General features: G+C 54.9%; 1 protein-coding gene across 2 annotated transcripts in view; it reads right to left on the bottom strand.

Annotated features, from left to right (window-relative positions):
- Positions 1–23417, bottom strand: part of MRC2 (mannose receptor C type 2) — a 55655-nt gene that overhangs the window by 4261 nt on the left and 27977 nt on the right. For both annotated transcript variants that reach the window (XM_057535568.1, XM_057535569.1), the window contains exons 2-22: positions 17363–17764; positions 16480–16653; positions 16110–16274; positions 15829–15942; positions 15177–15323; positions 12334–12522; positions 12051–12205; positions 10834–10941; positions 9060–9175; positions 8072–8220; positions 7208–7425; positions 6363–6505; positions 5164–5266; positions 4760–4898; positions 4612–4647; positions 4192–4352; positions 4037–4104; positions 3218–3318; positions 2780–2916; positions 346–460; positions 62–225 (exon numbers count right to left, since the gene is read on the bottom strand). In XM_057535568.1, the coding sequence (XP_057391551.1) occupies positions 62–225; positions 346–460; positions 2780–2916; positions 3218–3318; positions 4037–4104; positions 4192–4352; positions 4612–4647; positions 4760–4898; positions 5164–5266; positions 6363–6505; positions 7208–7425; positions 8072–8220; positions 9060–9175; positions 10834–10941; positions 12051–12205; positions 12334–12522; positions 15177–15323; positions 15829–15942; positions 16110–16274; positions 16480–16653; positions 17363–17764 (3104 nt within the window). The remainder of the gene's footprint in view (positions 1–61; positions 226–345; positions 461–2779; positions 2917–3217; positions 3319–4036; positions 4105–4191; positions 4353–4611; positions 4648–4759; positions 4899–5163; positions 5267–6362; positions 6506–7207; positions 7426–8071; positions 8221–9059; positions 9176–10833; positions 10942–12050; positions 12206–12333; positions 12523–15176; positions 15324–15828; positions 15943–16109; positions 16275–16479; positions 16654–17362; positions 17765–23417) is intronic.

Here is a 23417-nt window from a genome sequence, read left to right as displayed (position 1 = left end):
AGCACTGCAGGGCAGGGTGGGGGTGGAGGGCAAAGGAGAGAGTGGGGAGGGGCCTCCTCACCGGAATGTTGCCGCTGGGAGCAGGGCTAGGGCCAGAGGGCTCCCCAGGGGCCCAGTTGGTGTACCGCAGAGGCTCCTGCTCCACCCACTGGAAGTCCCTCTGCGAGGCGTGGAGGCCAATCCAAAGGTCAAAGGTCACATTGGGCAGGCTGGCTGTGATGAATGCTACAGCCCCCGCAGAAGAGAGAGTGATGAGCGAAAGGGCGGCCCCCTCCTCGCTCTGCTCTAGCCCTCTGGGGGGACGGTGTCAGAGGACCACGGGGCCTCCCCATGGGCTGGCCCTACCTTGCTCTAAGGGGTTTGCAATGGTGACCAGTTGGGCCTCTTGCTGCTCACAGGAGAACTGTGCCTCCGACCACTTCACCCGGTCCTGGGGGTCCTGGCCCTGGATTCGGAAACACTGTGGGGGGAGGGGGAGGCATGGCATCCTGCTCCACCCCGCTGCCCCACACACCCAGAAACTCCGCTGCGGACCCCTCGGCCGCAGGCCCTGGCTGGGGAGGCTTGGGGGCTGTGAGAGAAAAACACGAGAACCAGGACATCTGGGTCTCCTTGACCAAGGCTCCGGCACCCTCTCAACCGGGCACAGCGGATTCACATACACTTGCCCACACTCTGGGGAATTTTTAAGTGGGAAGATTTCTCGGGGCCACCAAATGCTCTACCACTTATGACAGCACCACCTGGGCCATGCCTGGGGACAAGGTCTGTCTGGCTCTCAGCTTCGCACACTCCAAAGGCTTTTGACAGAGTTACTGTATCATTACAATGATGCTAACAAATTAAGAAAGGGACCAATTACATATATAGAATATATTTTGTTTTAAATTAGGTGGAAGAAGTCATAATAAGCTTTTGGAAAAATTTAATGACATGGGGAAATGCTGAAAATATAATACTGAGAAAGAAAAGTTGACTACAAAATTGTGTTATTTAGTATAATCTCAATTACATGGAAAAAGTCAGGAAGTGGAGTAACAAATATTGATAGTGGTCATCTCTGGAGAGTATGGATGAGTTTTAGTTTCATTTTTTTCTGTTTTTTTTCCCAAGATGTTAATAATACACATCTTACTCTTTTTTTTTTTTTTTTTTAACGCAGAAAAGGTGTAATATTCGCTTGGATATTCTGAAGACAGTGAGAGCTCCACGACACTATGGGTGGGCTGCAAGCCAATGTATGACAAAGATTTATGGATTATGTTATCTAGTGTTAACTAATCTAATCCTCACAATAGGGGTTAAGTGGTCTTACAATGTCCTGCAAAGAAGGCATGGATCGAAGCTCATACTAACGATGCCAGCGCAAACCACAAGGAAATAGCGCCCTTCTCTTTCTGAGGTAAGCGCTTTCAGCCGCTAGGTAAAAACAATGAAGGTCTAATCAGGTCTGATGAATGAGCCCCAGGGTCAGGAAGTAACCACTTTTGGAAAGAAACTCACACTATAGAGGGAACATTTTGAAAACGTATTTAGATGCATATCCATTCTAATTCATTTTATTGTCTCAAACTTTCCTAGCGGCACACTCAAAACACTTGGGAAGAGAATTTTCTAAATGTTGTTTTTAAAAAATCTTCCAAGGATTTTTTTTTTAAACTCTCTTGATCAGCTCTTCTGATTAGTTTATAAGGCAGATTAGTTTAAATGCAGAAACTGACCAGTTTTTAAACAAAAACCTTTGTTTAATTGGTAGGACTGGAAAATAGGGAGAAGGACTTAGAAAGCCCAGCCAATGATGGATGACCTTTTTTCATCTTGATCTATTTGTCTTCGTGAGGTAATCTTTTCGTCTACAACAACCATTCAATCCATGTTTTAAAATAATTTGAACTTCGGGGAACTTCCCTGGCGGTCCAGTGGTTAAGATTCTGTGCTTCCAAAGCAGGGGACGTGGGTTCGATCCCTGGTCGGGAAACTAAGATCCCACATGCCACGTGGCCGGAAAAAAAAAAAAAAAGATTTGAACATCAAACAAGACCTGTGAAGTCTGAATCACAAAGCGTCAAACCAAGATTTTTTCAAATAATGAAGTATATGCAATCACTTTGCTCTTATCAAAATTATTTAAATAGTAATAATTATTATAATTGATAAATTTTGAGTGAGCGCAAAAATATTTTCATACCACTAAAAGGAAAATTTTGAAAACTTAAAAATACTATTTAAAAATCTCTAGCTCATGCTTTATATTGTTTTGTTCTTGTGTATATTTAACTATATATGACGTCAGTCACATTAGTATGGAAGTAAATATATATTTACTTACATACACACATGTAATGCACACATACGTACGTTGTGTGTTCAACATTTTAATAGGAGTTCATTATCAAGATGTTTGGGGACTTCCCTGGCAGTCCAATGGTTAAGACTCTGCGTTCCCAATGTCGGGAGCACGGGTTTGATCCCTGGTCGGGGAACTAAGATCTCGCAGGCTGCACTGTGCCTCCAAAAAAAAAAAAAAACAACAACAAGCAGATGTTTGGCGACCAGGGATCTAGGAAACTCACCAAACTATATGGGCAACCTCATTACCTGGTGAATGAGAAGGTGTTACTACGCTGAGTTAGTTTCCAAGGAGTCTGGCCCTGGCACTGGGGCCATGCAGAAGAGAGGGTGGTGGGTACAGGCAGGAGGCCATGACTTTGATGCTGCCAAAGGGCGAGGGCTCCGGAGGCTCAGCCTTCGCCTTGGGTGCCCCCTCTCCCCCTCCTACCTTGCTGAGGAACTGGCTCCAGCCAGGGGGGCAGCCGCCTGTGGGTGGTGGGTCTGGGGGCTGCTGCTCTCTGGTAATGTTGCTGCGCTTGCAGATGTAGGGCAAGGCTGTCATGCACCTCTGGTCCCCCCACTCCTCTGCAGAAAGAGAAGAGCAGTCACCCCAAGGGCAGGGCATGGCTGCCAGCACCCTGGCCTCATGCCCTGAGAGGAGGTGGGGCTGGGGCCCAGGTCCCTGTGTCCAGCTCTGAACTCAAGTCCTCTGTGGCTGCTGGATCACAGGGACAGGCCCTCCCCTCTCTGGGTCTAGCCCTTCTTGGGTTGTGGGGACAGGGAGAATGAGAAGAGACCTAGGGCCCCTGCGCAGGCTCACCTCACTGCCCCCAACACCGACCCTCCCCTCAGCTTCTGCACTGTCTCTGCCCCACCCTGCGCTCACCTCGGCTGGCCATCATGTACACGCACTTCTTGTCCTTGCCGATGGGCCGAGGCTTGCCGGGTGCCCAGGAGATGAAGTTTATAACGGAACCATCTGTCCATCTGCAATGGCACCGAGCAGGGATGGCTCCAGCACTGGGCACCGTGCTCCCCTGTATGCAGCAATGAGGGGGCAGGGACCAGGGCCCAACACCAGGGGCTCAGTGGCCGTAGGCTGAGGAGTGGGGCTACTGAGCTCAGTGCAGCTAGAACCCAAGGACCTGGCGCCTCCAGGTAAGGGCCAGCCTTCCTGGGCATCCATTTCTCTAACTAGAAAAGAAGTGTAAGGATCCCAGAGCAGGGGTCCAAGGGCAGTGCTATGCTCAGACACCCATGTGCTCCTCCTGGTCCTTCCATGCCTCACGCATGGTAGGTGGGCCCTGAATACAAAGAGGCCCCTCTGGACCATCCTATGTTCTTGCCCATGTCCTGAGGGGACCTTATTCATGAGTGACCCCAGCATAATATGAGCTGACATTATTTAGTGCCCGATAATGTGCTGGATGCCATGCTAAGGATTCACATACCTCATTTCTAATCCTCACAATGATCCTACCAGGCAGGCCTCGTTTCATTTTCACGTGAGACAACCGAGGCCCAGAAAGGTTAAGTCACTTGCTCAAGGCCACACAGCCAGTGGAGGGCAGGGCTGGATTCAAATCCAAATCTGTCTGTCTCTGTATGCTGTGCCGCCTGCCTACCTCCAGCCTGGGTTGAGGCTAGCCATCCACGCATGCGCCCCGCTGCCCATCCGCACCCGCTGCCCCGCCAGGGCTCCCACCTGAAGCGCCCGTCGCTCTCTGAAGTATGCAGGCCGATCCACCAGTGCTGCTCTTGGCCCCGAGAAAACTAGGGGAAGCCGGGCAGGCAGGTGAGGGTTGGCAGGCCCTCTCCCTGGCTCCCGGGCCTGCCCTCCCTGCTCGCTAGCCTGCCCACCTTCTGCAGGTTGTGCCCCAGGAAGTCCAGCTCCGCCTGGCTGTGCACGGAGACGAGCTCGGCCAGGAACCACGTGCAGATGCGCTGCGCCTGCGCCCACGTGGAGTGGTGCTCGAAGAACTTATACTCGGCCTCCTGGAAACGCAGCCACTCCCGCCGGCCTGCGGGGGCGGAGGGGGCGTGGGGATGGAGGCCAGGCTGGGGCTGCCTGCCCGCCCAGCCCAAGGAGGACAAGGCGGGTCCAGGGCAGCCAAGGCAGGCGGGCCTGCGAGCCCATCCGACCTGGGCCAGTAGGGTGCCCCCATCACCTTTCCCTCGGCTCAAACCCCTAAGCGCCTTCGTTCTGTCCCGGCCAGGCCCTGCCCAGGAGGTGACGCCCCTTCCCCCCTCCGGGCCGCCGTGGGGAGCGGGGTGTCTCACCTTGTGGGCTGCCGTCAGGCTCCCGCACGTCCGTGCCTATGGGGACAACAGGGACAGAGACGCTGCAGAGAAAAGAGACCCTCCCCTAGACCCCCGCCCCCTCCGCCCTTCGTCCCATGCCCGGTCCGCCAGCGCCGCCCCACCCAACCTCGAGGGATCTTGCAGATCCAGTCCAACTGCGTCTCGCACTGCATGGCTACCCACTGCAGGGAGGCCAGGTCGAGCACTGCACAGCCCCGGATGTCGTCATCGTCGTGCCGGCTCCGGTCGAAATTGTGGTAAGAGAACTGATGAGGTCGGAAGGGGAGAGGGGTTTCAGGCACCAGGCGCAGGCTGCACCGACCCCCAGAACAGACCAACCAGAGGCCTGGCATAAGCTAGGAACCCCCAACCTGGGCTAGACAGTCCCCACCCCCTTTCCCTTACCTGCCAGCTCTGGCCAGAGTCGCTGCCTCTACTTAACCTCGCGCACCTCCGAAAGACCACGCCCACACCCAAACCTCGCCCGCCCAGGCTCCGCCCACCTGCCCGGCCTCCTCCAGGCCCCCTCACCCCTAGTCCATCGCTCCAGCGCCAGCTCTGCCCCGCTCCGGGGTCTCGACGGTTCAGGCCGATCCAGAACCAGTGCTGCTCGTGGATCTCGGGCTCTGACTCACTTTAGCACAACCCCGGGGTTAAGACAGAAGACATGGGGATGAGAGTTATAGGGGCCCCTTGCGGTTGTGACCTGGGCAGTCCCAAGGACCTGGGGCCTCTCGATCTGGGCTTCACACTCACCGGGCAAAACACTGTTGGGGCCACCCTTAAAAAGCTTTCCCCAAAGAGAACTGGGCTAGCTGGACCAGGCGCCCCGCTCACGGCGGGCAGGTGGCCTGGCTCCCTTCCCTTGCTTCCCTTTGGGTGGGGTTTGCCCTGCCAGCAAGACTGCAGGCTTTCACTTTAGGCAGCCGATGGGGACGGTGCATAGACCTGGGGACGTAGAATCAGATACACCTGGATTCCAGTCCTGGGTCACCCAGGGACCAGCTCTGACCTTGGGTAAATAACCCAACCTCTCTAACAGCCCACAAGGGATAATGTCTACTTAGTAGGATTGAGAAGAGTCTTGAATGTGGATTAAATGTTTAGTGCAGTACCTGGTACATGGTGAGAAGCAACTGACACGAGCTATTAAAATTACTAGTCAAATAATGTAATTGTGCTGTTTGCTGGGAGGAGATATCCCTGGAATTAAGATGTCAGGAAGCCTGGATCCATTTGGATTTTTCCCAAGGCTAAGGGGCTGTAGGGCTGTATGTCATAGGAACCCACAGGACACAGAGAGGGCTCTGGAGGGACCCCGCGGGCAGATGCTCACTTTTGTAGCCTTTCTATTCCTGTCTCTGAGAAAAAGCTGTTTATTGAGAAAGTGTGGGCTCTTATGGGATGGTATAGGGTTGCAGGAGGGGGGCGCTCACTTGGATCAGCTTGGAGATTTTGCCATGGAGAAGGAGGGATGGTGAGGGCAGTTACTTGTGTAAAAGTCTGTGAGTCTCAGGGGGTGTTGCTGGCTCTGGTGAGCAACCCAGGGTCTCCGACTCCAGGGAGACCAGGGTTACTTGAGGGGGGGTCAGGATGGGCCTGGCATTAGTAGCAGATGCACAGGTCATTCCAAGCCCTGGAACCGACCGCCCTGGGGTCGCCTTCACCCTACCCAGCAAAAGCAAGAGCCCGACTCATGTGCACGTGGGCCACCGCCCCAGGCTCAGTACCCGAAGATCTTGTTGAGCATGTTGGCCACAAAGTGCTCCTCCTCATAGCTGGCCAGGCTCAGCAGCTGGGCCCCCAGCTCCTGGCAGGCCCTCTGGGCCTGGACCCAGCTCTTCTTGTCCTGCAGCCGCTCCGCGCTGAACACCTGCAGGAGCAGAGTCCAAGCTGTTCCCCAGCCCACCTCCCCCCGGGACACCTGCCCTCCCATGACGTGAGTGGGGAAGGGGGCTGGGGCCTCACTGGACAATCCTGCTCATCAGAGAGGGAGCCCCAGGGGAGGGAAACTGGCACAGGCATCTCCCAGAGATGGCCCCCTAACCAGCGGGGCAATCAGGGCTCTTATCCCAGCAGAGCCACAATTTGCTGTAGGCAAGTCCCTTCCCCTCCCTGGACTTCAGCTTCTTCCTGTAATTAAAAGACCCTGGACTACCTCAGTGGCTCCCAGACCCAGTAGGGTTTAAAAACACAGATTACCAAGCCCCACTACAACCCACTGAATCCCAATCTCCATAGCGACAGCCTGGAAGATTTGTTTAAATCAGGCTCCCCAGGCAATTCTAAAGAGCAGCCAGCCTGGCCCCAACATTTGGGAACCTCCGCAACTGATGGTCTCTGTGGTTTTTTCAATTCCTCAAATATTTATTGAGCACCTACTATGCACCAGGCCTCAGATGCCACTGACAAAAGGGTTTCAACAGAAAGTACCTCTGTCTGTTGTCTGTAAGTTTCCCTGGGGCCTGCCTGCCTGGATCATGGCTGGGTCCCACTGGGGCCACCCACCCCGCCAGGGATGCTGTCTCTTTGCTCTTGTTTCTCTCCCCCGACCCCAGGCCAACAGGCTGCCTACCTTATAGCAGTGCCGGAGTTTGGGGTCTGAGCCCCAGCCCTGGGGGCAGGCACCGGTGAGGCTGGGTGTGGGGTCTGGCCCAGGCAGCTCAGGAGTCACTGGCGTGCCCAGGCTCTGCCGGCAGATGTAGCGAGCCCGGAACGATGTGCAATTCTTCACCTCCCACAGCCCCATGGCGCTGCCTGTGGCCAGGGCCACGCAGCCCCCACGGCTGTACCCTGGAGGAGGGAGAAGGGAGACCCACATGCTGAGGAGGACTCACCGGTCCTCCCTCACATCCCCGAGGGGCACCACCACGGCCCTCGCACCAGGAATCAGCTTAGCTATCTCTGCAGGGACATGCTCTGTGGAGTCGGGGCCCACTGGGGAGGAAGGAAATGGAGGCAGAGGCCTAGCTCTATGTTTGCTCCTGTGAGGCCTTAGGCAACCTGCTTAACCTCTCTGAGCCTGTTTCATCATCTGCCTCATCAGGTTCTTGAAAAGGTTAAAAAAGACGATGAATTTAAAATGGTAATAGTAATAGCGAGCACTTGTATGCTCACTACTCTAAGGGCTTTACATATATTAACCCATTCAAGCCTCATGTCAACCCTGTGAGGAAAGTACCATTATCCCCATTGAACAGATGAGGAAACTGAGGCTCAAAGATGCACAGCTAATAAACTGCACAGTCAGGATCTGAGCCGGGCAGTTTGGCTCCAGAGCCTGTCCTCCTATAACCACATCACCACACTGTACAAATGATCTGTTTCCTGTGAAGCCCTGGGTCTCGGTTGTGGCAGGGCTGGTCCACCGCAGCCTCCTGGCTTCACCAAGGAAAGTCCAAGAAGGGGGCTGCGCGGGTGCTGTGGAGGAGGGGCTCACCGGGCTGGTCCCGGTTCCAGTGGGTGTACATGACCTCATCCCCGCTGAGCCAGCGGAAGGAGCCGGTGAAGTTGAGGTCCTGCAGGGCCGTCCAGAAGTACTCGCCATCCCAGTTGTAGATGAGGCTGCTGACAAAGGCCTGCTCGAACCTGCGGGAGAGAGGCTGGTCGAGGCAGGGAGCTCGCCCCCCACCACTCCCTGGGCTACAGGCCAGACGCCCTGCTCCAGGAGCCTGGGTGCTGCACCCAATCAGAAACTTGCTCAGGGGGCTCCCCTGGTGGTGCAATGGTTAATAATCTGCCTGCCAACGCAGGGGACAAGGGTTCGAGCCCTGGTCAGGGAAGATCCCACATGCCGCAGAGCAACTAAGCCCGCGTGCCACAACTACTGAAGCCCACGCGCCTAGAGCCCGTGCTCCGCAACAAGAGAAGCCACTGCAATGAGAAGCCCGCCCACCGCAACAAAGAGTAGCCCCTGCTCGCTGCAACTAGAGAAAACCCGCGCACAGCAATGAAGACCCAATGCAACCAAAAATAAATTAAATAAAATAAATTAATTTTTAAAAATTAAGAAATGCTTTAAAAAAGAAACTTGCTCAGGGAAGTGGGGACCCCTGGGGACCCTGCAGCTGACACACAGCAACCCAGCTCCCCTTCTACTGTCTTCACCTCCCTGCCTTGCTGAGGAGAAAGAAAATCACACACAGCCAAGGTCTCTTTGGGGCATCCGGCCCACACCTATGCCTGTTCCTGCCCCTGCCCAGGACCTGTCCCTGCCCCTGCCCCTGCCCCTGCCCAGGACCTGTCCCATGCTGGGGTCGCTTAATAAACAGGAGTCATTCTGGTGACAATATTAGAAAAAGGCCCTGGAGCCTGTTGAAGCTCAAAGGACTCGAGTCCCTCTGCACTTGATGGCAGGATGCTGCCCCGTTTGGAGGAGGGACCACATTAGGCCAGGACATAGGGGAGGGCTAGTCCGTCTCCTGTACCTGTTGGTGATGGTGACCAGCTGAGAGCCGTGGTCGGTGCACAGGCGCCGGGCCTCACTGTAGGTCACCTGGTCCTCTCCCAGCCAGTAGCAGGATGGGCTGTGCCACGTCCAACCCTGGCTCAAGAGAGTGGGCAGAAAAGGGGTGTCTGGGGGGAGGACTCTCCTCTCTCACCCGTAAACCCTGGGGTGCAGATGCCATCAGTGGCACCACTGAATTTTCTGCAGGCTTGGGCACAGAACAGAGAGGACTGGTTTGACACCAGAGCCGGCTCTTCCTGTGCTGTGTTCTGCACCTTGTCACTCCACACTCCCCTCCCTACTGTTACCCACAACTGCCAGGCCCGGGGTGGAGGCATGGCCCGCGGGTGGCTGATCGGGAGACAGCCAGTCACCGGCCTGCGGCCCGGCCAAGAAAGATGAGTGGCCCACTGGATTCCTCTCTTGGGTGTTTGAACCAAGAGACGCAGTGGGAAAACTGCCAGTTGGCTGGGGAACCAGAGCCAAAAAGCTGGGAGAGCTGCCAGGATGTGGAGGGGGCTGGGTAATCCTCAGGGGCCTGGAAAAGCTGGAGTACACGGAGAATGCGCCTGGCCCGGGAGCAGGGGGGACAGACCCTCGGCGAGGGGCAGCGAAGCTGCGGAAGCGAGCCCACCCCTCCTACACGGCTGGCTCGCTACCCCCGCCCCCATGAGGCCGGGGAGGCTTCACCCCACCGACCCCTTGTCCCCTGGGCCACCCTGAGGGCCTCTCTGCTCTTGCCTTGCAGATGAGGACCTGAGGCTCAGAATTACGTGGCTTGATTTTGTACAGACAGCGCAGGCGGAGCCCAGACCGGAACCCACACCACAGAGGTTGTGTCTGTCCCTGCCACAGCCCTGCTCCTCCTGAGATGACACTGGGTGCCTGCCAGGGCCTTTGCCTCCAGGAAGCCTTCAAGTGGGATCCCTGTGGGTGGGGGCTGCAGCTTGGGAGAGACAGCGAGGCAGCCCCCAGGGCAGGAGCCAGCGCAGAGGAGAAAGTGGGGTGTATGTGTGTGTGTGTATTATGTTTGTGTGTGTTTATGTGTATGTGTATATTGCATGTGTCTATGTGCGTGTGTGTATGTGAGCGTGGCCTCTGCAGATGGAGCCGCCAGTGGCCTTGATGAGCAGCCTCCCCATGTGTGTCCACACTGCTCACACGCCTGCTCCTCTGGGGGCGGCGAGGGGTGGGGCGGGCGGCTGGAGGAGGGAAACAGATCCATCACCCACCCTCACCCTCTTTCATACCCTCCCCCCCCACTGATTCATTCCCCCCATTCAGTCCTAATCCCTTCCCTCCCCGGGGCTAGAGCCCAGGGACAGAGACACAGGATGGCCCCATTCCTCCTGAGGAGACAGGCAAGCACACGTCGTGCCAGCAAGTGAGGTGGGAAAATGGGGCCGGGGTGCACAGAGGGCGGGGGTCTCCCCAGCAGCCTCCGCTCAGGGGATGACTGGACCAGACTTGGGGGCCCGCCCACCGCCACCTCCGGGTTCTCCGTGGCTTTCCGTGGAGGAGGGTCTCAGGGCTAGGGGTGGCAGGGGAGCTCTGCTTCTTCCTAACTGCGTCTCGCCCCCACCCCACCTCATCCAACATCACTCCTCCTGGAACGGAGCAGTTTGGAGAGCGGAGGAGGGGGCATGCCAAGGAAGGGACGATGCCATGGGAGGCTGCGGGCTTCCACCTGCCCTCCTGCCCCTAGGAGCCCCTCTGGTTGGCCTCACCCAGGGCAGCTCCAGAAGCACCCTCACCTTCCGGCAGCCATGGTCCTCCTCAGCGGCCCCCTGGCTCAGCTGGCCTGCCTTCTTGCAGATGGATGGCAGAGACTGGTTACAGGGACTGTCATTCCAGCGACCTTCCTAGGGACACAGGGTAAGGGGGAGTCTCAATCTATCTCCCCCAAATCTCCCAAACCCCTTCAGTGAACCTGGTTTCCAGACCTGGCCCTGCCTCTGACTTGCTGTGTGATTCTGAGCAAGAAGCTTGACCTCTCTGTGCTCTAGGATGGAAAATGGGGGGAGCAGGATTAGTGCTACAAGCCTCACAGGGCTGATGAGAGCACACAGAGTTGATGTGTAAATGCCTCGAAACTTTGACAAGCACTGTCTACATGGGAAAAGGTGCTCTTTTAAATTACTTACAGTTCATTTCATGAACATCAAGGACAAGCTGCCTAAGACTGTTAGCAGGACAGCCAAATGAGATTCCCAGTTCGGCAAGGTGTCCAGCCAGTACCTGCAGATCCAGGGCAAGCAGAGGCCGTGTGCCCAGACCCTCACCTCAGCTGATGGAGCTGAAGAGGAACTTAGTCCTCAGCCCCTCCTAACTGCCTTAGCCCTCCTGTGTCCAGGGCACCCAGCCAGCAGTTTTTGTCTACCTTGAGCTGCATCTGGAGGGCAGAGGTGTTAGTATGTCCCAGCCCCCAGGAGAATGCCTGGCACATGGCAGATGCTCAATAAATAATTGTTCATAAATTTTTAAATAAGCCAGATGTCTCCACAGTCGCTGGCAGTGTTGGCTGTATCTCACGGCAGAATGTCCTGTCTCTGGAGTAAGTAGTCTGTTCCTACAGTTCTGTCCATTCTTTAAGGGACAGACTTATCTCTGCTTGAAGCCCTGGATCAATTCCTTCATCCACCCATACTGTCTGAGCCAAAGCCATGGCAAATAGTCACAGCTCCATCATTCCTTGAGGGGACAGGACCCTGGGCTGGGTAGGGCTGGCACTGAGCAGCCCTGCCTGCAGAGCATGTTCACATAATGTGGGTTCTGACGCCACCTGCAGGCGGGGAAGTGCAGCTGGCAAGAGACCAAGATCCCACCAGGCACCCTCCGAAGGCTTCACAAGAATTAACTCCTTTAATCCTCCCAGTGGCCCTCTGAGGTTGGCACCATTAGAGTTCCACTGACAGATGAGGAAACTGAGGATAGGTTTGGGGGCCCCGTGATAGGGAGAGGGGGTTCTCACCGGCCCCCAGATGGTGACACAGTCCTCCAGGCTGTCCCGGAAGTTGTTGGGCTCAAAAGGGTGCCAGTGGGTGAAGCTCACGAGGCTCCCGTCAGACCACTCAAAATTCATCTGCAGCTTCAGATCGTTGAGACCGATCCACAGCTCCTCCACCTCTGGGGTGCGGCCGGGGAGAGGGGAGAGGGGACATCGGGAGGTCAGCCTCAGTCACCGGCAGGGGAGGGAGGGACAGTCCCTGAGCCTCCGGGCGGATGGGATGGGCGTGCGGGAAGCAGCCCCTCACCCTGCTTGATCTGCTTGGTGATGAACTCCAGCTCGGCCACGCTGTGGATGCTGAGCAGGTCGCCCCCGCCCCGCAGACACATCTTCTTGGACTCCTGCCAGCTGCGCTTCTCAGCCTGCAGGCGGTAGCAGTGGCCCTGGAAGGGCTGCCAGCTGGGCTCACACTCCACCTTCACGTTGGCCCACACGTCTGCGGACACCAGAGAGGCCGCTGCTCAGGGACCGAGCCGCCCTGCCCGGGAACCGACCCACTGGGTGTCAACACAGGCAGGGGCCTGGAAATCACCTCCTCCCCAAACCTGTCACAGATCTGCCCTTCCCACGAGGACAGATCTGAATACTGAATGATGCTGAAAAGACAAAACCCTCAGGGCGGCTGGAGCCCCAGGAGGTGGTGGCAGATTCCACCCAAGACAGGACGGCCCCCCCCCAAGCTGGGGCTCTCACAGGGAGATGGACGGGGATTCAGGACAGACCAGCCCCAGGAGCCTCAGTTTCCTCCTCTGTAAATGGGGTTTCCTGCTGTAAGATTACAACTTAGCTCGTGTCCACCTCACTTAATAAAGGACACAGCCGTCATTGTCTCAAAGAACATCTATGGGGTGTGACCCCACCAGTCCGGGGTGAAGGGGGTGGGGAAATGGGGCCTCCCAGGTCAGCGGCTCGTGAAGTCACCGCTGCCTGGCAGGCATCCCCTGGCTGGGATTTTTACTCTTGCCCCTTCCCCCACCCCCAGCTCCTCTCCCTGAACCCTAGGGCTGAGAAACCAACCGGTCTTAGGCCCTTCCTCACTCCCATTTCCATGCATTTCAAGTTCACCCTCTAGGGATCAGGGTCCGCGGGCACCTGATGCAAACAAGCTCTCACTTGGGTCTTGGCAAGAGAAAACAAGACTTTACCAAACCACCCACAACATCAGGCTTGGACAGGATTCTGCTGGCTGGGCAAGAAAGCATGCACCCACTTGAAGCATCGCCCCACTGGGATCCACTCCATCCTGGGAGATGCTCCAGGGTCCAACCATACTGTCTCTTGGAGACCTGGCAGAGTGGGGAAGGGCTGAGAGCCTGAGCAGACTCCCTCCTTGGCTCAAGACCTATCGATCATCTCTTGTCAGCCGCTGAGCTAAGACCCAAGGCTGCCTACTTGGACAGAAGAGTTTAGTGGGTGTGCAGACCCAAGGGCTGTAGGAAGAAGGGAGTTTAGGAAATGAGGACGCTTTGGGGGCATGATGGCGCGTGCCTCTAAAATGACACGCTTTGAGTGATGAGTCCCGGAAGGCAGAACCACCCAAGAAACTGCTTAGAAAATACACCTCGTGCAGAGAGATGTGGGCCAGGATGAAAGAGGAAATCCAAGGCTAGAGACATACCTGCAGGTCCGTGAGGCCCCAGAGGAGAACTCCCCACAACAGCCACACTGGGCAGATCCAGGGGACAGAGGACTTGGTGAGGGGCCAGTCCCGATGGGGGCCACAGAGAGGCCTGCCCACACCGGCCCTGTGGCCCTCCTTTCAGAAAGGGAAGCCCTGGAACTGGTGCCTGCCCCAGGCTCCCCCCGAGCTGGAGGTGAGGTGCCCTAGATGTGGGTGCCCATGTTTTAAACCTTTGCTCCTGACCCCCAAGGGGGTGAGGAGAGACAGTGGTGGCCAGTGGCCCTGAACCAACTTTTGGCAACACTTCAATGGTCAGAAGCAAAAGTTTTGCTCTGTAAGCTCTTACTTTCTGTTTTGTGGATTTTTTTCTGGTTTTGCTGTATTTTCCTTGTACAAATCCCGTCTTCACCCCATGGCTACTGGACTCCTGCAGTAGCCCCTCCAACCTAAGGAGACGCTCCTTTAAGCCAGGCCAGGTCTCCAGCCTTATAGCAACCCGGCAATGGGTTTGAGTGTATCCTCAATTTGCATCTCTGAGACTAAGCTGCCGGCCCAAGGCCACACCCCAAAGCAGTGCCGGCCTCTAGAGCTATCTCGGTGAATCACAAATGTGAGCAAGACACTCCCTGCCTTAAAAGTCTGCAAAGGCTCCCACAGCCTACCCGGCCCCACCCAAATTTCACCCAGAAGCCGCGATCCTTCAGGAACTGGCTGCAACCTGCCTTTCTGAACTGTTCTTGTTCCCATGCCCTCTAATCCAGTACTTTTCAAACTGTACCTGCACCTAAGGATCTTGGGAAATGCAGGTTCTAATTCAATTAATTGGGGGGGGGCACCTGAGATTCTACATTTATAACGCGCATTTGTAACATCACCTGGTAAGGTGACGCTGTGCTGCTGGACGGCGGACCACACTTTAAGCAGTTAGCGCTTATACTCTAACCCTTAGTTAGGGAGCAATACTCACCGTCCTTAAAGCTGCTGTGAACTTCCAGGCCTCCGTGCCTTTGCACCTGCAGTCCCCTCTGCCAGGAATGCCCTTCCCTCACACCTCTTTATGCCTTTTTAAACTTACACTCAACTTGAAAGGCCCAAATCCAGTGTCACTTCCAGGAAACCCTCCTTAAGTCTCTGGAGCTTAATCAATTTCTTCTCTGGCTCCTCTGATATGTATTATACATGTGTTTTATAATAGCACATAACTCAGGATATTCCAATTGAATGTTGAGATGTCTGTCACCTCCCGCAGACTGTGACCACCACGAGGACACGGTGAGTCAGGAGGCACTGAACACTGTTTTCAACGAACGTTCCCGGAACTTATTAATGGCACATTTCAGTTTGTTCAGACTTCAGCTGAACCATTAAAGAACAGGGAGGATCAGAGCCCCCTGCGCTGGGAGGCTGGGCCGCCGGCGCCTGCGGCCCTGACGAGCCCCACCCACACGCCCCGCGGCTGCCCGGCTCACCGGGAGGCGGGGGCTCGGCGGCCGTGGCATTGGGCTTCTTCTTGCAGACGTAGGGCAGCGCGATGCTGCAGTCGCGGTTCTGCCAGCCGCCCGACGACTCCGTGCGGATCACTCCGCAATTCTCCTCGCTCGGGTTGTCCGGCTGATCTGTGGGGAGGGCAGGGCGCCAGCGCCCCAGGAGAGAGAAACTCACCCCCTGGCCCGGGAGCCCTACCCCGAACCTCGTGCTCCCTCGGGAGACCTGAGCCAGCTCAGATGCCCAGCGCCCCGCTTCGGCCCTCCTGCTGCCTCACCTGGGCCCACGTGGTCCTGACCCCTCTGCGCCGCAACCCGTTCCAGCCCCGCCCGCCCGGCCGCCCGCCCTGGCCAGGCTGCTGGTGCGCTCAGTGCCCCGGTGCCCGCGGCTGAAGGGGTGCGTGGAGAGTAAGATCCAGTCCCCCTCCCAGGCCCTGTGCCCCGAGGAAAGGGCATCGGTTCCTAATTCAGACGACACACGCCATGGACCAGTGGCGTCCAGTCCAGAAGGGAGTGGAAATCTGCCCCCACCCTCACTGCTCGCCTGGAGTAGGGTACCAGCGAAGGAGTAAACAAGAGACCAAGTGCCTGTGGGGTGGTCCCCTGGCCGCCCTGCGCCCCGAACCCCGCGCCTCACCACTCTCCCAGTTGAGGTACTTGAGAGGCGAGTTGTCCGACCACTGCCAGCCTCCGCTGGTGTCCAGGTCGTTAAGGCCAATCCACAGTGTGGAGCTATAGCCAGTGAGGAGCCCTGACAGCAAGACGGCGACAGTGAGGAGGAGGTCGCCCCATCCCTGGCCCTCCACCCTCCGCCCCACCCACAGCATCCTCACCCCGACCAGCAGAAAGGGCTCAGGGCCCTCCAAAGGTGCGGACAGGTCTCAGGTGCCTGCCACGCTGCCCTGCCCCCAGCCTCACCATTGATGTAGGTCTGCTCGTGGATCTCCGTGATGCTCAGCAGATCCGCCCCCTGCTGCTCACAGCTGGCCCAGGCCTCCCTCCAGGAGAGTGTAGACTGGAAGTTAAACTGATAGCAGCTGTCCGTCAGCTGGTCCTTGTCCCAGAAGGTCTCACAGTCGTTACCTGCCACCACGACAGCCGAACGTGGGTCGCTCCCCAGCCCTCTCCTGCAGGGCCCACAGGGGGTCCCTCAAGGAGCGCAGAGACCCCACTCAGGCTGCCCCGTGCTACGAGGAGAGGCCGCTTCCCACTCTAACCCGCAAGTTCCGCCACCCGCACGCGCCCCCCAGGGCCAGCCTCCCGCCAGCCCCGCCCGCTCCGCTCTCACTCTTGATGGGGCAGAAGCCCCAGCGCTCGTCCTTGCCGTAGTCCTGGGTGGTGGCGCACCACAGGTGCCCGTCCTCGCGGCCTGTGCTGGTGCAGCCGTGGAACCACTGGTTGTCGTACTTGAAGGGGATGGTGCACGGCTTCCCGTGGGAGTTGCCCTGGATGGTGTAGACCTCTGCAGGAGAGGGGAGCCAAGACCTTGGCATCTGGACCCCAGAGGCCGCCTATCCCTCGGACGAAACCCCCTCTAACCCTGGGAGCCAGGGTGGGTAGGGGTCAGCAGAGAGGGGGAGGGGCAGTGGCACACAGACAGTGGCTTTAACGCTCCCTCTGCCGTCAGGTCAGCCCAGGAGCCTGGGAGAGGTCCTACCGCTCATCCCATAGGGCTGGGAAGGGGGCCCCGCAGCGCCCCTTAATGCCTGTCCAAAATCCAGCTGCCCCTCACGCCAAATTCTATCTTGGAACTCCCAGAAAAGGACCCTTAGGCTGGAGCTGCCCACCAGGAAAGGCCCCCCTCACTGGGTGACTCTGGTTCCTGTTCACCCCTGCAAAACGGGGGTCAAGACACCTGTGGAGGATTACCCTGGGGTCTCCCCTGAAGAGTGGGCCTGGGGGAAGGGATTTCTCATTTGATTTTACGTTATACACTGTTGTACTGTCCGAGGGCTTTACAAGAGTGTATTAACTTTGTAATTTTTTAAAAAGCAAATTATATGCTTTGAAGTTCTTTTTCTCAATGATTCCAAAATGCTTCCCATTGCAGGGAAAGAGGTGACTGCCAGAGGTCTGCGGAGGCCAAGGTTTTGTCACCCCAGCATCTGCCCTTGTGGCTCTAGGCCCCGGACGCGAGGAGCCCCAGGCCTGCCCTGCCAGCAGCCTCTCACCATAGTAGGGCCGAGCACACAGATCCTCATCGCTGCCATAGATGCGCCACTGGCCACTGCGGGTCTGGTCGCCACGCTCAGGGCTGCCAGCCTTGGACGTGTTGCTGGAACGGCCCCCCAGGAGCAGGGACAGCTGGTCACCCAGTGTGCGACAGTGCCAGCGAAGGTTCAGTGCCTCCCGGTCACACTCGTACATGCCCAGGGAGGCGGTGGTGTTGGTGCCCGGCCAGCCCGTGCCCAGGCACTGCATGGTGCCCAGGTTGAAGAGCCGGTTTCGGGAGACCCACTTCCAGCGCTGGGCAGGAAGGCTGGCATTGCAGGCTGGGGAGACTCGGACTTGCCCACCTTGGGTCTCCAGGCAGCCCTGCAGTCCATGGCTGAAGATGAGGAAGACGTTGGGTTCTGGAAGGGAAGGCAGGACACGAGGCCATCACGGGGGACTCCTGGCCGCCCTTGACCGCCAGGCCGCCTGCAGACACTGACCGTGATCCCGGTGCTGGGTTGTGAGGCTTCTCTCGTATGATAAATCACTCAGTCTTCACTGCTGGCCCTTTGGGGGTTGGCAAGAGGCACTGCTGTCCCCCTGTGCCCAGTCAAGGCAGAGCCTGCGCGACCAGCCTCTGTTCTAGCCCCATGCCACCCGAAGGCAGGACTCAGCCTTCCGTCCCACCCCCCTAAAGCAAACCCAACTCCATATGGCCAGTTGGGAACTGTTTACTTTTCTGAAGATCTTATGAGGACGGTGAAGGTGTTCACATCACGCACCACGCTGCAACCTTTATCCCAACCTCTGTTACATGGCGTTGTTTTTCCGCCAAAGTTCTCCAGCCTGGAGTCGTTTTGTCTCACTCTTCCCTCCTGCTCCTCAGATTCACTGGCTCCATCTTTTCCTCTCATTTCGACTCTTCCCAAACCACTCACCACGCCCGCCCCCGGCAAAACCCAACCATTCATGTCCCATAACCACCTCACGCCTTAGATTTTAGACAGAGCTTAGCTCTCTGGCTTCCCCAACCCTGCATCTTCTCAACCATCACCTCACTGAGCACACACTCTATGAAAGACATTGAAATCCAACCTGCCCCCTGCGCACCTACTTTACAGATGAAGAAATCAAGATTTAAATTTATAGGAGGTAGATCAATGGTTGCCTGGGGCTGGGTTGGGGTGATGGGAATGGGGAGTGACTGGGGAAAGGTACAGGGTTTCTTTGGGGGGGGTGATGAAAATGTGCTAAAATTAGATTGTCATGATAGTTGCACAATTCTGTGAACATACTAAAACCCAATTTAAAGCACATTTTAAATGGATGAGTTTTACAATATGTGAATTGCATCTCAAAGCTGTTATTATATCTTAAAGTGTTTGAGAGAGAGAGAAAGAAAGGATGAAACTGACATGAGTTTGAGCTGTGCAGTGACCCACTCATGGTACCAAACAGCCAGTAAGCAAAGCCAGGTCTCTGTGACACCCACGTTTCACTACCTCCTTCTTGTTCCTTAGCTGCCACTTAGTACACGACACACACATGCAGCACATCTCAGTGTCCAAAGCACGTCTGCATCCACTGGCTCTTCAGGATTATTTTCATGCCTTGAAAGCATGAGTCTGACTGCCAGAGTTCAAATCCCTGCTCTGCCACTTAATGTGTGAGTTGGGCACGCTGCTTGGTTTCCTCATCGTGAGACTACTGTAAAGGTTAAATGAGATAAGACATGTAAAGTGTTTGGAACGGGGTCTAGCACACAGTAAGAGCACCATAAATATTGATGATGATGATGATGATTCCATATTATAGGCAAAGTATTTGACTAGGGGTAGCAGAACAATTTGACCAGAGTCACAAGGCTGAAATTTGGCCCCAGTCTTCTGAGTCCAAACCCCAGAACTTTCTGTTCCACCATGCTGGCCTTCGCATTCCTCTGTAAGTCATTCTTCATGGCCAGGCAGCATGATCTTTTAAAGATGTAAATAAGTTGTAAAAAAAATTTTTTTTAATAATATTGGAGTGTTGAAGGTCATAAGGAAAACAGCAATAACTTCAATAACATAATAATTTTTTCATGGCATGAAAAATGCCATAAAAAATCAAAATTCAAGTGACAAAAATATGTGTAACTTACTAGAGGCAAATAGTTCATTGCCTAAAATGAAAAGAGCTTTTATAAAAAATACAATAAATTATGAGTAAAATGGCACCAAGATAGTAGAAAATGAATAAAAGATATGTATACACAGCTAAAAAAAAAAATGAAATGCAATTGGCTCTTAAATATTTGAAATGACAGCCTCTCTCATAGTAAAAGAAAAAGCAATATAAGTCAGATTAGTCTCTCTCCTGCCTTCAAAGGCAATTCATCATTCTGCAAATAAAATTCAAACTACTTACTATGAGCCACAAGACCCTACATGATCTGGTCCTGCTTACCAGTCTGATCTCAGATCATACTTCTCTCCCTTGCTCAAGTCAAGGACCTCCTTGCCCCTTCTTCAACAGGCCTCTTTCCTGCCTCAGGGTCTTTGCACTGCTCCCTCTGCCTGGCATTTCACATTTCAAAAAAAGTCACATCTTTAGAGAGGCCCTCCCAGATCTCCCAATCTAAAGTGGTAACCACAGTTATTCCCTAGCATAATTCTCTTCACAGCATTTATTGTTATCTGGTATTTTTTCCAACATCTGGGTTATCTGTGAGTCTGGGCCTACTGACTATTTTTTCTGTTGATTATGGGTCACTTTTTCCTGCTGCCTGCATGTCTAGTAATTTTTATTACATACTGGACATAGTGGATAATGTTACAAGGAGTCTGGATTTTTTTTTTTTTTTTGCATATTGGACTTGTAGATGACATGTTACAGGGAGTCTGGATTTTTTATCTTCCTAAAAAGAATGTTGAGTTTTGTTATGGCAGGCAGTTAAATTACTGGTGGATCATCTTGATCCCGTAGAGGCTTGGTTTTAAGTTTTGCTAGGGTGGGGTTGTTTGGGTTTTTCTGTTTAGTCTTAAGGTGTGGCCCTTAGCCTTGGGTTTAATCATAGATGAGGCCTTCTAGAGTTTTAAAAGAAAACCTTAGGCAATTACTAAGCCCCTCTAACTTGGTGGAACTTGAATTCCAAACTCTTGTTTCCTCAGCACCAGGCAGCAACTGCAATCTCTTCCTCCCAGCTGCTGTTTCTTCCTGGGTTCCTTAAAGCTTCACTCTGCCCACTCACAGTTTACGAGCTGCCAAGGATTTGAGGAGAATTTGTAGGAGGACATCTCCTGCCTTTCCAGGATTTTCCCTCTTGATTTTTAGCTTTTCTGGTAGCCCCACACTCTGACCAGTAAAGATGTTTGAGCTCCTCAGACTGGACAGTGCTCTCAGGAGGAAAAGCTGCTGAAGTGAACCAGTCACTCATCTGCCTCTTCTCTTTCAAGGACTGTTTCCTCCCCAGCATGTTTGGTTTTGATTGCCCTCAAACCACTGTATTTTATATTTTGCCCTTAGTCAATAAGGACTCTTGGCCAGAGAATTAGACTAATACAAGCTAACCTGCCATTTCCAGAACCAGAGCTCATGATCTGACCTGGTTTTATTTTCTGTCTCCCCTCTTGTTCAGAAGCTTCCATGGACTTTATCTTCACACTATATTCCCCGGTACCTATAACTCTGCCCGACACATGGTAATACTTAATAAAATAACGAATGAATGAATGAATTTCATGCCTAAATAACAATCACAACCAACCCGTCTAACTTTCTACTCCTTCTCCCGGCTGCCAAATTCATTTTCCTAAAACAGAGCGCCCACATCTCCTATCACTGCATGTTTGAAACTCCACAGTGGGAAGGCCAGTGGGGAGGGACACTGGTCACTCTATTCTTTTGACAACACCAGGATGGGGGTCCTCTCTGGGCAAGACACGGGTGACTTCCTAAAGGACCAACGAGGGCGACTGCCACAGCTAATCCTCCCCCCCTGCCCTCACCCCAACCTTCCCTTCCGGCCCCCCTCCAGGAACCATAAACTGGCCCAGGACTTGATCCAGGCCTGTCTGAGCATTTGATTGGATTGGGCATTTGATTCTCAGAAATTCCACTCCAGCCAGGACAGTCAGTAATAACAGAAAGTGGCCCTTGGCAGGGGGTAGGGAAAGGGCGTGGGACCGGAAAAGGGAGAAAGTAGTGCTTGCTTTTATAGGTGCTCTTGGAGATGGGGCTGGACACACAATTCAAAACGTCACAGGCGCCCACAGCAGCCCAGGGGGACAGCATCTCCCCTTCCTCCCTGACCAGAAAACCCACGCATGGTCTACATCAATTCTAGCCAAGCTGTGCGGTCGTAACAAATGGCAAATGAAGGGTCTGAAAGAGGCCCACGTGGTCGGGAAACGCCACCTTCTCACCATGCGGCAGATGAGGAAACTGAGGCCCAGAGGCGAAGAGAGCAGGATGCCCAATCGCAGTAGCTTTCAAGGCCTCCGTTTCCTCCTCTGTCACACGGATCACAGCTGCAAGTCCCCTCCTCACTCTGCTGTCCTAGGTTCTGGGTTCAAACCCACATATCTACCTGGAGTGCCTGCTATGTGCACGGTATGTCCCAGGCAACGCAGGGAACACGAGGGAACACACAGCACCATCCTAGTTAGAGAACAGTGGGCTTGGACACAGCAGGACATGAGGGCAAACGAGCCCTTCAAGTCCAGGTGTCTGGGGGTGGCGGAGAGAGCTGAGTCTTCAGAGTCTGAAGTCACTGAGGACCCGGAGGAGGCAAAAGGTGAGGAATGCGGGTCACAGAACTGCCTCGGCGGAGGCGGCAGCAAATGAGAAAAGGATAAGGAATCTGGGAGCAGCGGGGAGGCTGAGGGCAATTCTCAGCGGTGGAACCCAGGGGCTTTGCTAAGCAGGGGGCTGGGGGGCTCTAGGGAGAGCATTTTCCACTCAGAGTCGAGGGGCGGGAGGAAGGAAGCTGTTTCTCCAGGGGCCAATGGAAGCAGAGATAAAAAAAAGCGCTCAGGCGAGAGGGAAGGGGACCAGGCATTTTGAGAACTGCTTCTGTGTTCTTTGCATCCGCGGTCTCGGTGGGCACACAGGAAGCGGCAGAGGGAGCTCAAAGCGCAGAGGCCTGTGCCCCCCACCTCCCAAGAAGGTCCCCTCCAGCCCCACCCAGCCCCCTAGCCTCGCTCCACTCACTTGGGGAGCCTCAGGTGGCAGTGCAGGGAGTGGGAGTGGCCCTCACTAGGACCTTGGTAGGGTCCTCAGCAAGGACAAAGATGACCCCTTGTATTTGGATGGCAACCACACCAACACCACAACACCAGGCACCCGGTTATGGGCCACGATGCACTCGTTCAGGGAGTGAATGAATGAATGAGGCCAGGCAGGGAACTGTGCATCGAACACCAACTGCACGTCATTCATTCATTTGTTCAACAAATATTCCCTGAGATTCTCACAGGTGCCAGGCAGGGTGCCAGGCACAGAGGGTGTAAGGATGAGCCACCCAGATACAACCCAGCCCCTGTCACCATACGGGCTGGTGGGAGCCAGGCTCTGCATGGAACATACGGAGACGATAACGGAATCCCTGACCTCGTGGAGCTGCCTATAGTCTCTGGTCTTTGCTTTTGTCTACCTAGCAAACTTCCCACCCTCTTCCCCTTATTATTTATAAAGTATTTTCCTGCATCTCTAGCTATGTGAGTGGGCATGAGGCTCACTACTGGCCAATAATCATGCCCATCCCCCTGGCTACAGTGATTGGCACTTAACTCAAACCATCCCCCTGGCTACAGTGATTGGCACTTAACTCAAACCATCCCCCTGGCTACAGTGATTGGCACTTAAACAGGGCTGATCAGAGTCTCTCCTGGAACCCTGACGTCTCCTCTCTCTGTTCACGTGGCTAAACTGGGGCTGCCAACGGCCACGTTTCCTACCGTGAGGAAAAGATCTTTCTGCTGTAAGCAAGCAAGAAGATAATATGGAAAGAGACGCAGAGCTGAGAGATGGAAGGAGAGGAAGTGAGTCCTTGTGGTGCAGGACGTCCAGCCCCAGCCCCTGGGTTCCTGCGGC

This window comes from Balaenoptera acutorostrata, chromosome 20 (genome assembly GCF_949987535.1).
Source record: "Balaenoptera acutorostrata chromosome 20, mBalAcu1.1, whole genome shotgun sequence".
In the NCBI taxonomy this organism is placed as follows: domain Eukaryota; kingdom Metazoa; phylum Chordata; class Mammalia; order Artiodactyla; family Balaenopteridae; genus Balaenoptera; species Balaenoptera acutorostrata.
The sequence above is the reverse complement of the archived record's forward strand: the minus strand, read 5'-3'. Positions and strand labels throughout refer to the sequence as shown.